Source organism: Nerophis lumbriciformis, linkage group LG24 (assembly GCF_033978685.3).
Source record: "Nerophis lumbriciformis linkage group LG24, RoL_Nlum_v2.1, whole genome shotgun sequence".
NCBI classification, from domain to species: Eukaryota; Metazoa; Chordata; class Actinopteri; order Syngnathiformes; family Syngnathidae; genus Nerophis; species Nerophis lumbriciformis.
Genome location: NC_084571.2, coordinates 28167797 through 28182500, shown reverse-complemented (window position 1 = coordinate 28182500; position 14704 = coordinate 28167797). Strand labels below are relative to the sequence as shown.

General features: G+C 39.8%; 1 protein-coding gene across 1 annotated transcript in view; it reads right to left on the bottom strand.

Moving 5' to 3' along the window:
* Window positions 1–14704, bottom strand: part of rnd2 (Rho family GTPase 2) — a 105539-nt gene that overhangs the window by 3303 nt on the left and 87532 nt on the right. The window contains exon 4 of the mRNA XM_061982226.1: window positions 8912–9046. Coding sequence (XP_061838210.1) covers window positions 8912–9046 — 135 coding nt within the window. The remainder of the gene's footprint in view (window positions 1–8911; window positions 9047–14704) is intronic.

Here is a 14704-nt window from a genome sequence, read left to right as displayed (position 1 = left end):
TCATTTGCTTTCACTCTAATAGCAACCCAGAAACACTCACACACCGCAGGCTTTTAGCGGAGGGACAAAATGTGCTCAAAAAAAAAAGAAAAAAAAGCCTCTCCACATGTCAGGGGATAATTGTTGTCATCGTGAAATTGCAATTGAAAGTGATGTTGCGTTGCAGCCACGGCACAGACGAACCGTCTTTTCTCGTTCCGCCGGGGGTCAACGGGTTCATTTCCCACGAATGCAACGCTTTTCATCTTGGTGGGTTTGATTTTTATCAAGGCGGCGCGCAACGAATGGCCACGTGAGACGTGTCCGTCGTGTCCTCGTCTGGTGGAACGGCCGAGCTGGACGGGCGCCAGGTAAGGGAGCCGTGTGATCTCTGGAAGATTAGGGAGGAATTGTCTCGGGTTCATGCAGTGGTCAATCGCTTTTATAAAATAAAATAAAATAAAATAAATAAAAAACATGGGATTTTGCTGTCAAAGGCAGATAACGGTGAATACTAGAGATGTCCGATAATATCCGATAAATGCTTTAAAATGTAATATCGGAAATGATCGGTATCGGTTTCAAAAAGTAACATTTTTGAGGAGTGGTACTCGGACGTAGGGAGAAGTAAAGAGCGCCAATAAACCTTAAAGGCACTGCCTTTGCGTGCAGTATCACATAATATCTATGGCTTTTCACACACACAAGTGAATGCAAATCATACTTGCTCAACAGCCATACAGGTCACACTGTGTCATGATCCGTGGTCAGATCATGTTATGTTTGGTTAGTTTTGGACTCCTTTTGTTATTACTTGTGCACCTGTTTCGTCACCATGGTTACTTGATTTTCACCTGCCTTGCACGCGCACCTGTTGCTCATCAGAGACGCTATTTAAGCCCACCTTTGTTCATCACTCGTTATGCTTTCTTTGTTTTTGCATCACGCGACTGCCACGTTAAGTGCGTTCTTGTTTCCTAGACTCAGCTAAGTTCCATAGTCTGTGCTAAGTGTTAGCCTTAGCTTCCAGTGCGTTCGGCACCTCTTCTTGTCGGTTTGTATAAACAACTTTAACACTGTTACAAATATTACAAATATGCGCCACACTGTGAACCCACACCAAACAAGAATGACAAACACATTTCGATACTACTATGATTACGTAGATATTTTTTTTGGCATCACAACATCTTCTTTCGTTTAAAAAAAAATGTATATTATGTTTATAAACTCAGGAAATATGTCCCTGGACACATGAGGACTTTGAATATGACCAATGAATACTACTTGGTATCGGATTGATACCCAAATTTGTGGTATTATCCAAAACTAATGTAAAGCATCCAAACAACAGAAGAATAAGTGATTATTACATTTGAACAGAAGTGTAGATAGAACATGTTAAAAGAGAAAGTAAGCAGATATTAACAGTAAATGAACAAGTAGATTAATAATTAATTTTCTACCACTTATCCTTAATAATGTTGACAAAATAATAGAATTGAAAATTACACAATATGTCACTGCTAGAGATGTCCGATAATATCGGACTGCCGATATCATCGGCCGATAAATGCTTTAAAATGTAATATCGGAAATTATCGGTATCGGTTTCAAAATTATCGGTATCGGTTTAAAAAATAAATGTATAACTTTTTAAAACGCTGCTGTTTACACGGACGTAGGGAGAAGTACAGAACGCCAATAAACCTTAAAGGCACTGCCTTTGCATGCAGTACCACATAATATCTACGGCTTTTCACACACACAAGCAGAGGTGGGTAGTAACGCGCTACATTTACTCCGTTACATCTACTTGAGTAACTTTTGGGATAAATTGTACTTCTAAGAGTAGTTTTAATGTAACATACTTTTACTTGAGTATATTTATAGAGAAGAAACGCTACTTTTACTCCGCTACTTTTATCTACATTCAGCTCGCTACTCGCTACTAATTTTTATCGATCTGTTAATGCACGCTTTGTTTGTTTTGGTCTGTCAGACAGACCTTCAAAGTGCCTGCGTTTCAACAAATACAGTCACTGGTGACGTTCACTCCGTTCCACCAATCAGATGCAGTCACTGGTGACGTTGGACCAATCAAACAGAGCCAGGGGTCACATGACCTGACTTAAACAAGTTGAAAAACGTATTCGGGTGTTACCATTTAGTGGTCAATCGTACGGAATATGTACTGTACTGTGCAATCTACTAATAAAAGTTACAATCAATCAATCAAAAGTGTGAAGGAACAAAAAAACATGTTTTATTTCAACCGTACATCCCGTCAAAAGCCTAAAGACTGACTGCACATTTCCTGTCTTCACAATAAAAGTGCCGCACCATCGCGCCTGCGCTTTCAAAATAAGAGTCTCCGAAAGCCAGTGCAAACAAACTAGCAAGCTACGGAGTTTGCCGCCAATGTATTTCTTGTAAAGTGTATAAAAACGAATATGGAAGCTGGACAAATAAGAATCCAAAAACCAACCACTTTCAGGTGGTATTAGACAAAAAGGAGGAACTTTTTTTCTCCTCCATTTGAAAACGTGGACGTTATCAGCACTGTCTGATTCCAATCAATGCAAGTCATCAGAATCAGGTAATACACCAACTTATATTCTTGTCTTCATGAAAGAAAGGAATCTATATGTGTTAAACATGCATGCATGTATGTATATTCATTAAAACACCTTTAACATGTAAAGAAAAACGGCAAAATAAATAAATATAAATTATATACTGTATATATCAATGTATGTATATATATATATATATATATATATATATGTGTATATATATATACATATATATATATATACATGTGTGTATATATATATATATATATATATGTGTGTGTGTATATATATATATATATATGTGTGTGTGTGTGTGTATATATATATTTTTATATATATATATGTGTGTGTGTACGGTATATGTTACTCATCAGTTACTCAGTACTTGAGTAGTTTTTTCACAACATACTTTTTACTTTTACTCAAGTAAATATTTGGGTGACTACTCCTTACTTTTACTTGAGTAATAAATCTCTAAAGTAACAGTACTCTTACTTGAGTACAATTTCTGGCTACTCTACCCACCTCTGCACACAAGTGAATGCAAACGCATACTTGGTCAACAGCCATACAGGTCACACTGAGGGTGGCCGTATAAACAACTTTAACACTGTTACAAATATTACAAATATGCGCCACACTGTGAACCCACACCAAACAAGAATGACAAACACATTTCGATACTACTATGATTACGTAGATAGTTTTTTGGCATCACAACATCTTCTTTCGTTTTTTAAAAATGTATATTATGTTTATAAACTCAGGAAATATGTCCCTGGACACATGAGGACTTTGAATATGACCAATGTATGATCCTGTAACTACTTGGTATCGGATTGATACCCAAATTTGTGGTATTATCCAAAGCTAATGTAAAGCATCCAAACAACAGAAGAATAAGTGATTATTACATTTAACAGTAAGCAGATATTAACAGTAAATGAACAAGTAGATTAATAATTAATTTTCTACCACTTATCCTTAATAATGTTGACAAAATATTAGAATGGAAAATTACACAATATGTTACTGCTAGAGATGTCCGATAATATCGGACTGCCGATATCATCGGCCGATAAATGCTTTAAAATGTAATATCGGAAATTATCGGTATCGGTTTCAAAATCATCGGTATCGGTTTAAAAAGTAAAATGTATGACTTTTTAAAACGCCGCTGTGTACACGGACGTAGGGAGAAGTACAGAGCGCCAATAAACCTTAAAGGCACTGCCTTTGCGTCCAGTATCACATAATATCTACGGCTTTTCACACACACAAGTGAATGCAAACGCATACTTGGTCAACAGCCATACAGGTCACACTGAGGGTGGCCGTATAAACAACTTTAACACTGTTACAAATATTACAAATATGCGCCACACTGTGAACCCACACCAAACAAGAATGACGATACTACTATGATTACGTAGATATTTTTTTGGCATCACAACATCTTCGTTTTAAAAAAAATGTATATTATTTTTATAAACTCAGGAAATATGTCCCTGGACACATGAGGACTTTGAATATGACCAATGTATGATCCTGTAACTACTTGGTATCGGATTGATACCCAAATTTGTGGTATTATCCAAAAATAATGTAAAGCATCCAAAGCATCAAGTCTCTACTGCGGTGTACACTAATGGGGATCCTTATTACTTTTTTGCCACTTGTGCCAGCTTTTACGAAACATCAAATTCCAAATGAGCTCATATTTGCAAAAAATAAAAAAAATTTACCAGTTCAAACATAAAGTATTTTGTCTTTGCAGTCTATTCAATTGAATATAGGTTGAAAAGGATTTGCAAATCATTGTATTTTCTTTTTATTTACCATTTACACAACGTGCCAACTTCACTGGTTTTGGGTTTTTAAATCATAACATGACCCTTTTAAAATGCTATTTAAATCTTGTTGTGCTTTGGATGATAAGAGAATCATTAAGTTCAGAGACATACATGATAATAAATGAACATGAACATTATTAAAGGCCTACTGAAATGCGATTTTCTTATTTAAACGGGGATAGCAGGTCCATTCTATGTGTCATACTTGATCATTTCGCGATATTGCCATATTTTTGCTGAAAGGATTTAGTAGAGAACATCGACGATAAAGTTCGCAACTTTTGGTCGCTGATAAAAAAAAGCCTTGCCTGTACCGGAAGTAGCAGACATGTAGCGTGACGTCACAGGTTGTGGAGCTCCTCACATCTGCACATTGTTTACAATCATGGCCACCAGCAGCGAGAGCGATTCGGACCGAGAAAGCGACGATTTCCCCATTAGTTTGAGCGAAGATGAAAGATTCGTGGATGAGGAAAGTGAGAGTGAAGGACTAGAGGGCAGTGGGAGCGATTCAGATAGGGAAGATGCTGTGAGAGGCGGGTGGGACCTGATATTCAGCTGGGAATGACTAAAACAGTAAATAAACACAAGACATATATATACTCTATTAGCCACAACACAACCAGGCTTATATTTAATATGCCACAAATTAATCCCGCATAACAAACACCTCCCCCCTTCCGTCCATATAACCCGCCAATACAACTCAAACACCTGCACAACACACTCAATCCCACAGCCCAAAGTACCGTTCACCTCCCCAAAGTTCATACAGCACATATATTTCCCCAAAGTCCCCAAAGTTACGTATGTGACATGCACATAGTGGCACGCACGTATGGGCAAGCGATCAAATGTTTGGAAGCCGCAGCTGCATGCGTACTCACGGTACCGCGTCTGCGCATCCAACTCAAAAGTCCTCCTGGTAAGAGTCTCTGTTGTCCCAGTTCTCCACAGGCCAATGGTAAAGATTGACTGTCATCTTCCGGGAATGTAAACAATGAAACACCGGCTGTGTTATACGGCACAACAGTCAAGGGGTGCATTCTACGGCGGGGGTGCGTTATCCGGCACAACACCTGCCGCAATACACCGCTTCCCACCTACAGCTTTCTTCTTTGCTGTCTCCATTGTTTATTGAACAAATTGCAAAAGATTCACCAACACAGATGTCCAGAATACTGTGAAATTTTGCGATGAAAACAGACGACTTAATAGCTGGCCACCATGCTGTCCCAAAATGTCCTCTACAATCCGTCACGTCACGTGCTGTCGTCATCATACCGAGACGTTTTCAGCAGGATATTTTGCGCGAAATTTAAAATTGCACTTTAGTAAGCTAGGCATGTGTTGCAATGTTAAGATTTCATCATTGATATATAAACTATCAGACTGCGTGGTCGGTAGTAGTGGGTTTCAGTAGGCAGAATCATTGTATTGGAGCTAGCGGGCGTACCTAATGTTGTGTCCGCTGTGTCGTCCTATAACAGAGGAGCGCCGCAAAGGACTAAAACAATTGCCTATTGTGATGCGTCGCCTCCTCCTGTTCGACACACTGTAGCGCGTCGCCTTTTGTTTGTGCGCCTTATTTACAAGAGCGCCGGCTTTTTCAATTTAGCCGCGGACCGAGGGAGGAGGATGAAACACACGTTTTGTTTGCCACGGCTTTTGTGTGGCGCTCAAGCAAAAAAAAGCAAAAGAAAAAAGAGAAAGAAAAGGAAAAAGTCCCTTTTAGTGCGTCCACCACAGCGGAGAGCAAACTGGAAGGCATTAGTAGGCTGATTAAAATTCACAGATTAGCCTAAGACTTGGCGTGGAGGTCACGCGCCGCCCCCCCGCCTCATTTGTCAACGTCTGTTTGCTGGTCCAAAACGTCAAACAAGCAGAAAAAAAAAAACACAGTCCAAAGCTGACATTGTTCGTCAGCAAAATACAGACAAAGGTGCGGCGAGCAGTGATAAGTCGACTCATTCGGGTGTTTTTGAAAACAAATAGTTGGGAGTGGTCTTTCACACAAAGTAGTGTTGTCCCGATACCAATATTTTGTATCGGTACCAAAATTATTTCGATACTTTTCGGTACTTTTCGATACTTTTCTAAATAGAAGGGACCACAAAAAATGTCATTATTGGCTATATTTTAACAAAAAATCTTAGTGTACATTAAACATATGTTTCTTATTGCAAGTTTGTCCTTAAATAAAATAGTGAACATACTAGACTACTTGCCTTTTAGTAGCAAGTAAGCAAACAAAGGTTCTTAATTTAGTCTATTGACATATGCAGTAACTAGAGATGTCCGATATCGGCTTTTTTGCCGATATTGTCCAACTCTTAATTACCGATTCCGATATCAACCGATACCGATATATACAGTCGTGGAATTAACACATTATTATGCTTAATTTTGTTGTGATGCCCCGCTGGATGCATTAAACAATGTAACAAGGTTTTCCAAAATAAATCAACTCAAGTTATGGAAAAAAAAATGCCAACATGGCACTGCCATATTTATTATTGAAGTCACAAAGTGCATTTTTTTTTTTTTTTTTTTTTTAAACATGCCTCAAAACAGCAGCTTGGAATTTGGGACATGCTCTCCCTGAGAGAGCATGAGGAGGTTGAGGTGGGTGGGGGGGTAGCAGGGGGTGTATATTGTAGCGTCCCAGAAGAGTTAGTGCTGCAAGGGGCTCTGGGTATTTGTTCTGTTGTGTTTATGTTGTGTTACGGTGCGGATGTTCTCCCGAAATGTGTTTGTCATTCTTGCTTGGTGTGGGTTCACAGTGTGGCGCATATTTGTAACAGTGTTAAAGTTGTGTATACGGCCACCCTCAGTGTGACCTGTATGGCTGTTGACCAAGTATGCTTTACATTCACTTGTGTGTGTGAAAAGCCGTAGATATTATGTGACTGGGCCGGCACGCAATTATTGGCGCTCTGTACTTCTCCCTACGTCCGTGTACACAGCGGCGTTTTAAAAAGTCATACATTTTACTTTTTAAACCAATACCGATAAGTTTGAAACCAATAATTTCCGATATTACATTTTAAAGCATTCATCGGCCGATAATATCGGCAGTCCGATATTAGCGGACATCTCTAGCAGTAACATATTGTGTCATTTTCCATTCTATTATTTTGTCAACATTATTAAGGACAAGTGGTAGAAAATGTATTATTAATCTACTTGTTCATTTACTGTTAATATCTGCTTACTTTCTCTTTTAAAATGTTCTATCTATACATTCTGTTCAAATGTAATAATCACTTATTCTTCTGTTGTTTGGATGCTTTACATTAGTTTTGGATGATACCACAAATTTGGGTATCAATCCGATACCAAGTCGTTACAGGATCATACATTGATCATATTCAAAGTCCTCATGTGTCCAGGGACATATTTCCTGAGTTTATATACATAATATACATTTTTAAAAAACGAAAGAAGATGTTGTGATGCCAAAAAATGCAAGGCGAAAACCGTTTATCAACAACACCCAGAAACGCCGTTGACTTCGCTGGGCCTGAGCTCATCTAAGATGGACTGATACAAAGTGGACTGACGAGTCCACATTTCCAATTGTTTTTGGAAACTGTGCATGTCGTGTCCTCCGGACAAAAGAGGAAAAGAACCATCCGAATTGTTATAGGCGCAAAGTTGAAAAGCCAGCATCTGTGATGGTATGGGGGTGTATTAGTGCCCAAGACATGGGTAACTTACACATCTGTGAAGGCGCCATTAATGCTGAAAGGTACATACAGGTTTTGGAACAACATTGGTTGCCACCCAAGCAACGTTACCATGGACGCCCCTGCTTATTTCAGCAAGACAATGCCAAGCCACGTGTTACATCAACGTAGCTTCATAGTAAAAGAGTGCGGGTACTAGACTGGCCTGCCTGTAGTCCAGACCTGTCTCCCATTGAAAATGTGTGGCACATTATGAAGCCTAAAATAGCACAACGGAGACCCCCGGACTGTTGAACAACTTAAGCTGTACATCAAGCAAGAATGGGAAAGAATTCCACCTGAGAAGCTTAAAAAATGTGTCTCCTCAGTTCCCAAACGTTTACCGAGTGTTGTTAAAAGGAAAGGCCATGTAACACAGTGGTGAACATGCCCTTTCCCAACTACTTAGGCACGTGTTGCAGCCATGAAATTCTAAGTTAATTATTATTGGCAAAAAAAATAAATAAAGTTTATAAGTTTGAACATCAAATATCTTGTCTTTGTAGTGCATTCAATTGAATATGGGTTGAAAAGGATTTGCAAATCATTGTATTCCGTTTATATTTACATCTAACACAATTTCCCAACTCATATGGAAACAGGGTTTGTTACAGAAACAAATTTGATTGGCGAAAATGTCAGTGATTGACCAAAGTTTGCAGGGAGGTTGTGGGCATTGGGCAAAGTTGCGAGGCCGCGGATGAATGGTTGAATTTGCGCAATCACAACTTTGCAAATTCCTGGAGGAAATGTAGGTATTGCATGATATTCTTACCTGCTCGTGAGTGACAGGGATGAGCCGCTGCTTGGAGAGTTCCCTCAGCGTGTTGACGTCGGTCCTCATGTCCAGCTTGCAGCCCACCAGGACCACTTTGGCGTTGGGACAGAACTCCTGCGTCTCGCCTTGCCACTGCACAGACAACGCAAATGCATTACTCGGCCGTTCTCATCGACCAACCCAGACCTTCAGGTACTGTTCAGCTGTGTTTGGTAGTGCAAGAGAAGTAGTCCGGTTGAGTTAAACGTGTACACTTTTCAACTTTTCATAATAAAATAAACAGCTCTGCTGGCCTCAGTCTGGGGTCCAAAATAGTACACTGGGAATGTTTTAAAACCACTTCCATCGAAGGCATCGGTTAGTGTCTGCTTAATATAAGCAACATTGGGCTTGCAAGATTTCCGGGTTTTTGGGCTTGTTTTTGAACGTGTGGTTGCTTATTTGGGATTGCTTTTTTTGTCCCCAAAATAGAGCAAAATACAAGTGCCCTACTACACAACGTTTCCTGGTTAGTGTTATAGCGTTAAAACTTTAGAAATGGGTACCATTGACATTTTAACCAATACGGTACCAATTGCCAGTAGTGAAGTGAAGTTATATAGCGCTTTACATAGTGAAACCCTTTATCTGCATCTTTAAGCTACATTTAAACCAGTGTGGGTAGCACTGGTGTAAAGCGTTCTGATGGCGGGAATTGAACCTGGAACTCTCAAGTTGCTGGCATGGCCGCTCTACCAACTGAGCCAAGCCGCCACCAATACGGTATATAGAATCGATACCAGTACTCAACGGTACCACTTTTTGGTACTTTTGTGTGTTAATAAATGTTATTAGTTTGATGAAAATTTAAAAAAAAATTTAGCGTTTAAAAATGAGCTGAATATGATAACTGTGCAGGCAATTGTTGTATCTTGTTTTCATTTGGAGTCTCATTTGCAATGCAGTTGCACTTCCAAGACATTAAATGGCAGTACTGTATAAGCTATCTATGGTTTGTTGTCTAACTAGGAAGAAGCTTTTTCCATGAACATGAATGTGTTATATCACGCCCTACGAAGTGTTTGTACTGTATGTATTGTGCCAGCTGTTTGATTGTAAAATCCACCTTAGTGCAGGGGTCGGCAACCCGCGGCTCCGGAGCCGCATGCGGCTCTTTGATCACTCTGATGCGGCTCAGCTGCATACTTGCCGACCCTCCCGATATTCCCGGGAGACTTCCGGATTTCGGTGCCTCTCCGATTTTCACCCTAACTATAATAATAAGGGTGTTCCATGATTGTACAGCATTTAGCGCCCTCTACAGTCTGTACAAACATCGTGCCAGCCCAACCTTTTGTTGTATGCATCTTCTACATGCACACGTAAGTGACAGCAAAGCATACTTGGTCAACAGCCACACAGGTTACACTGACGGTGGCCATATAAAACAACTTTAACACTCTTACTAATAATGCGCCACACTTTGAACCAAAACCAAACAAGAATGACAAACACATTTCGGGAGAACATCTGCACCTTAACACAACATAAACACAACAGAACAAATACCCAGAATCCCATGCAGCCCTGACTCTTCCGGGCTACATTATACACCCCTGCTACCACCAAACCCTGATCCCCCACACATCCCCCCCCCCCCCCCCCCCCCCCCTCCCCCCGTCCCCCGCTCCGTGCGTCGGTTGAGGTGGGCGGGGTTTGGTAGCGCGGAAGAGTTAGGGCTACATGGGATTCTGGGTATTTGTTCTGTTGTGTTTATGTTGTGTTACGGTGCAGATGTTCTGCCGAAATGTGTTTGTCATTCTTGTTTGGTGTGGGTTCACAGTGTGGCGCATTATTAGTAAGAGTGTTAAAGTTGTTTATACCGCCACCGTCAGTGTAACCTGTGTGGTTGTTGACCAAGTATGCCTTGCTGTCACTTACGTGAGCAAGCAGAAGCCCCATACAACATGTGTCTGGGCCGGCACAATGCTTGTAGTGGGCGCTAAATACTGTACCATCACGGTATGTTCGAGAGAATAGTTGCCCTGAAATTCGTAGTCTGCCGGAAATATCGGGGGGTTGACAAGTGTGACGCTGCCAAGCGCCATTCATATAAAACTCTCGGGCCACACTAACATTCAATTTTCATATTAAGGTGTGGGCCGCGTGTCTGAGACCCTTGGTTTATACATAGCACAAAGCAAAAAAAAAATATTTGTATGCAGTGTTATTTCATTTAAGATTTTTGTGGCTCCCATTATTTTCTTTAATTTGTGAAACTGGTCAAAATGGCTCTTTGAGTGGTAAAGGTTGCCGACCCCTGCCTTAGTGCATAGAAACATTCAGAGCATAATTAAATTGATTTTTTTTTTTTTGCACCATGACTAGGGAAGGTTGTTTGCATTGTGTCATATAGCTAAATGTAGCTCATAGAATCATTCAGAGCTTAATTAAAGTAATTGAGCTGAATTACTTATATTGTCCGCTAACTGGCGAGACAATATCAGCATCTAATTTACCACACTATTAGGATTAATGCACTCTCTCTGTGGGTAGGATTCCTTATTAATCTCATGACATGTCGCTGGCCAAATTGAAGACATCGGCTGGCCATAGTTTGGACACACCTGTGTTTGATAGTATAGCACGTGATAGTTCTACCTCGATGAACGGGTCTTGGATACCCATGATTTCAGCCTTTCAAAGCTCTTCCTGGACCACAAATTGTTGACCTTGGTATTTGTCAAATCCTGGTTCCAGCCCTGATTAGGCAGACTCTGTTACACACGTGCTTTGTTGCCTGTCGGGCTTGTTTTTATAGAGCTGGCAACACTGGCATCAGTTGTAAGGATAAATGCTTACAAACAGCAACAAAGGAGGAGACATTTTATTTTCCAGAGGGGACTGAGGACCGCCCTGCAGAAAATTGGAGACTGCGGAGCATACAACGCGAGGTACTAGAATAGTACGTGGTAGGACCTGCTTTTGCCAGTGGAAATAGCCACTAGAGCCCTGTTTAGTTGAGTCTGCCTGATTCAGTCCTTGCTCTTCTGTCCGGGACTCAAACCTGGGTTGTTCGCATTAGAGGCGAGCGAGCAAGCTACTGAGCTCAAAGCCCGAGCTATTAACCCGATAAGCAGCATTACTCTTGAAGTTGTCAGGGAGTGAGGTTCACTATACACTAGGGTTGTACGGTATACCAGTATTGGTATAGTACCGCGATACTAATTAATCATATTTGGTACTATACCGCCTCGAAAGAGTACCGGTCCCCCCCTTCGTTGTCACGTCGTTGGTTTTACGAGTAGAAGAGCATGTTCGGCAGCGCACAATCACTGAGTACTTACAAGCAGACACAGTGTGTAGACAGAAAAGGGAGAACGGACGCGTTTTGGCTTGAAAACTAATGATAAAGGTGAAGTTATAACACTGAAACGCCCTCAGGAAGAGGTGCTTTAAGACATGGCTAGCTAGCTAGCAGCTAAATCCCTAACAAATAAAGTAAGTTTCTTACAAGTATCATCCCTGCAGGACGAGGAATAGCTGAACATGCTTCACTACACACCGTAGTTCACCGGCATCACAATGTAAACAAACGCCATTGGTGGATCTACACCTAACTTCTACTGTAATGATACAAAATACAGGAGCGTTTATTGTCAATACTATGATTACATCGGTATTTTTTAGCATCAGAATCTCTTTTTTTCGTTTTTAAAACATTTATATTATGTTTATAAACTCAAGAAATATGTCCCTGGACACATGAGGACTTTGAATATGACCAATGTATGATCCTGTAACTACTTGGTATCGGATCGATACCTAAATTTGTGCTATCATCCAAAACTAATGTCCAAACAAGAGAAGAATAAGTGATTATTACATTTTAACAGAAGTGTAGATGTTAAAAGAGAAAGTAAGCAGATATTTACAATAAATGAACAAGTAGATTAATAATTCATTTTCTACCACTTGTCCTTTAATAATGTTGACAAAATAATAGAATGATAAATGACACAATATGTTACTGCATATGTCAGCAGCTAAATTAAGAACCTTTGTTTGCTTAGTTACTAATAAAATACAAGTTGTCTTGTATGTTCACTATTTTATTTAAGGACAAACTTGCAATAAGAAACATATGTTTAATGTACAGTAAGATTTTTTGTTCAAATAAAGCCAATAATGCAATTGTTTGTGGTCCCCTTTATTTAGAAAAGTATCGAAATACATTTTGGTACCGGTACCAAAATATTGGTATCTGGACAACACTACTATACACTCACCCCGCTGAACTGTCATCTGGGTCACGGCACCGCTTGGTTTGGTCCCTGCTCTTCTTTTCCACCCCGGACCCAGGCAGGTTACAGTGGTGCCGTGACCCAAATGAGAGTGATGTTTAGCGGGGTGAGTGTGACGGAAGCCAGCCAGTGTGGCTGGACCATGTGCACGTTGGTAGACCTCACTCCCTGACAACTTCAAGAGCAATGGTGATAGTCTGGGCTTTTAGCTCGGTAGCTAGCATGCTCGTTTGAGTCCCCTGGACCGTACCAGGCGGGTTACATAGGCGCTGCAAAAAAGGCACAAATGGTGAAAAGGTGGCTCAGTTCATTTTTTTGCACATTTGTCCTTGGTAGAGGTCTGTGCGTCATCCAAATGTCTTTATACATGGAGAAATCAAATTAGTTTGCTCGGATATGCCATAAGTCACATAATGGAATGCTATTTTGATCAAGGCTGAAGTCAATTTCATCAATGTTTTCCTCACACAAGCTTTAAAAACACTTTATCTTTGCTTCTAAAAGGTGCCAAATGTCACCTCTCAGGCTCTACGGCAAAGGTGTCAAACTCATTTTAGATTGGGGGGCCACATGGAGGAAAATCTACTCCCAAGTGGGTAAAATCACGGCACGATAACTTAATAATAAAGACAACTTCAGATTGTTTTCTTTGTTTAAAAATAGAACATTCTGAAATTGTACAAATCATAATGTTGTATGTTTTTTCTTACAATTACCTGTTGGGGTTAATAGTATATATCAGGGGTCACCAACGCGGTGCCCGCGGGCACCAGGTCGCCCGTAAGGACCAGATGAGTAGCCCCCTGGCCTGTTCTAAAAATAGCTCATATAGCAGCACTTACCAGTGAGCTGCCTCTATTTTTTTTAAATGGTATTTATTTACTAGCAAGCTGGTCTCGCTTTGCTCGGCATTTTTAATTCTATGAGAGACAAAACTCAAATAGAATTTGAAAATCCAAGAAAATATATTAAAAAAACTTGGTCTTCACTAACTGACAAAGAAACAGATAACAGATTTGGTGTCCAGTTCAAAGTGTGACATAATTTATTTAAAAATTTGAGAGTTGACTTTTGTATTTTACATGAGTTATTATTTGTACAAACATGGTGCAAAGTAATTAATGATTTGTTAAAAAATGTTAGTGGCTAGCTAGTTAAAATGGGATATTGTGATTTCACAAGACTGTCTTAGAAGTGACCATTTGAAAATGTTCAATTTGAAAATGGTGCACTTAGAGAAAATATGAAAATAAAGTGTTGCATATTGATATTTATCTGTTTCTATATATATTTACTGTGAGAAATCATTAAGATGATCAGTGTTTCCACAAAGATAAATATTATTAATTATTAATAATAACATAGAGTTAAAGGTAAATTGAGCAAATTGGCTATTTCTGGCAATTTATTTAAGTGTGTATTAAGAAAAAAGGCAAAACATCTGTGTGCGCTTCCACTGAAATGGCAAACAATTCTCCTTTCTAGTCTGAAATGCATATTTAAAATT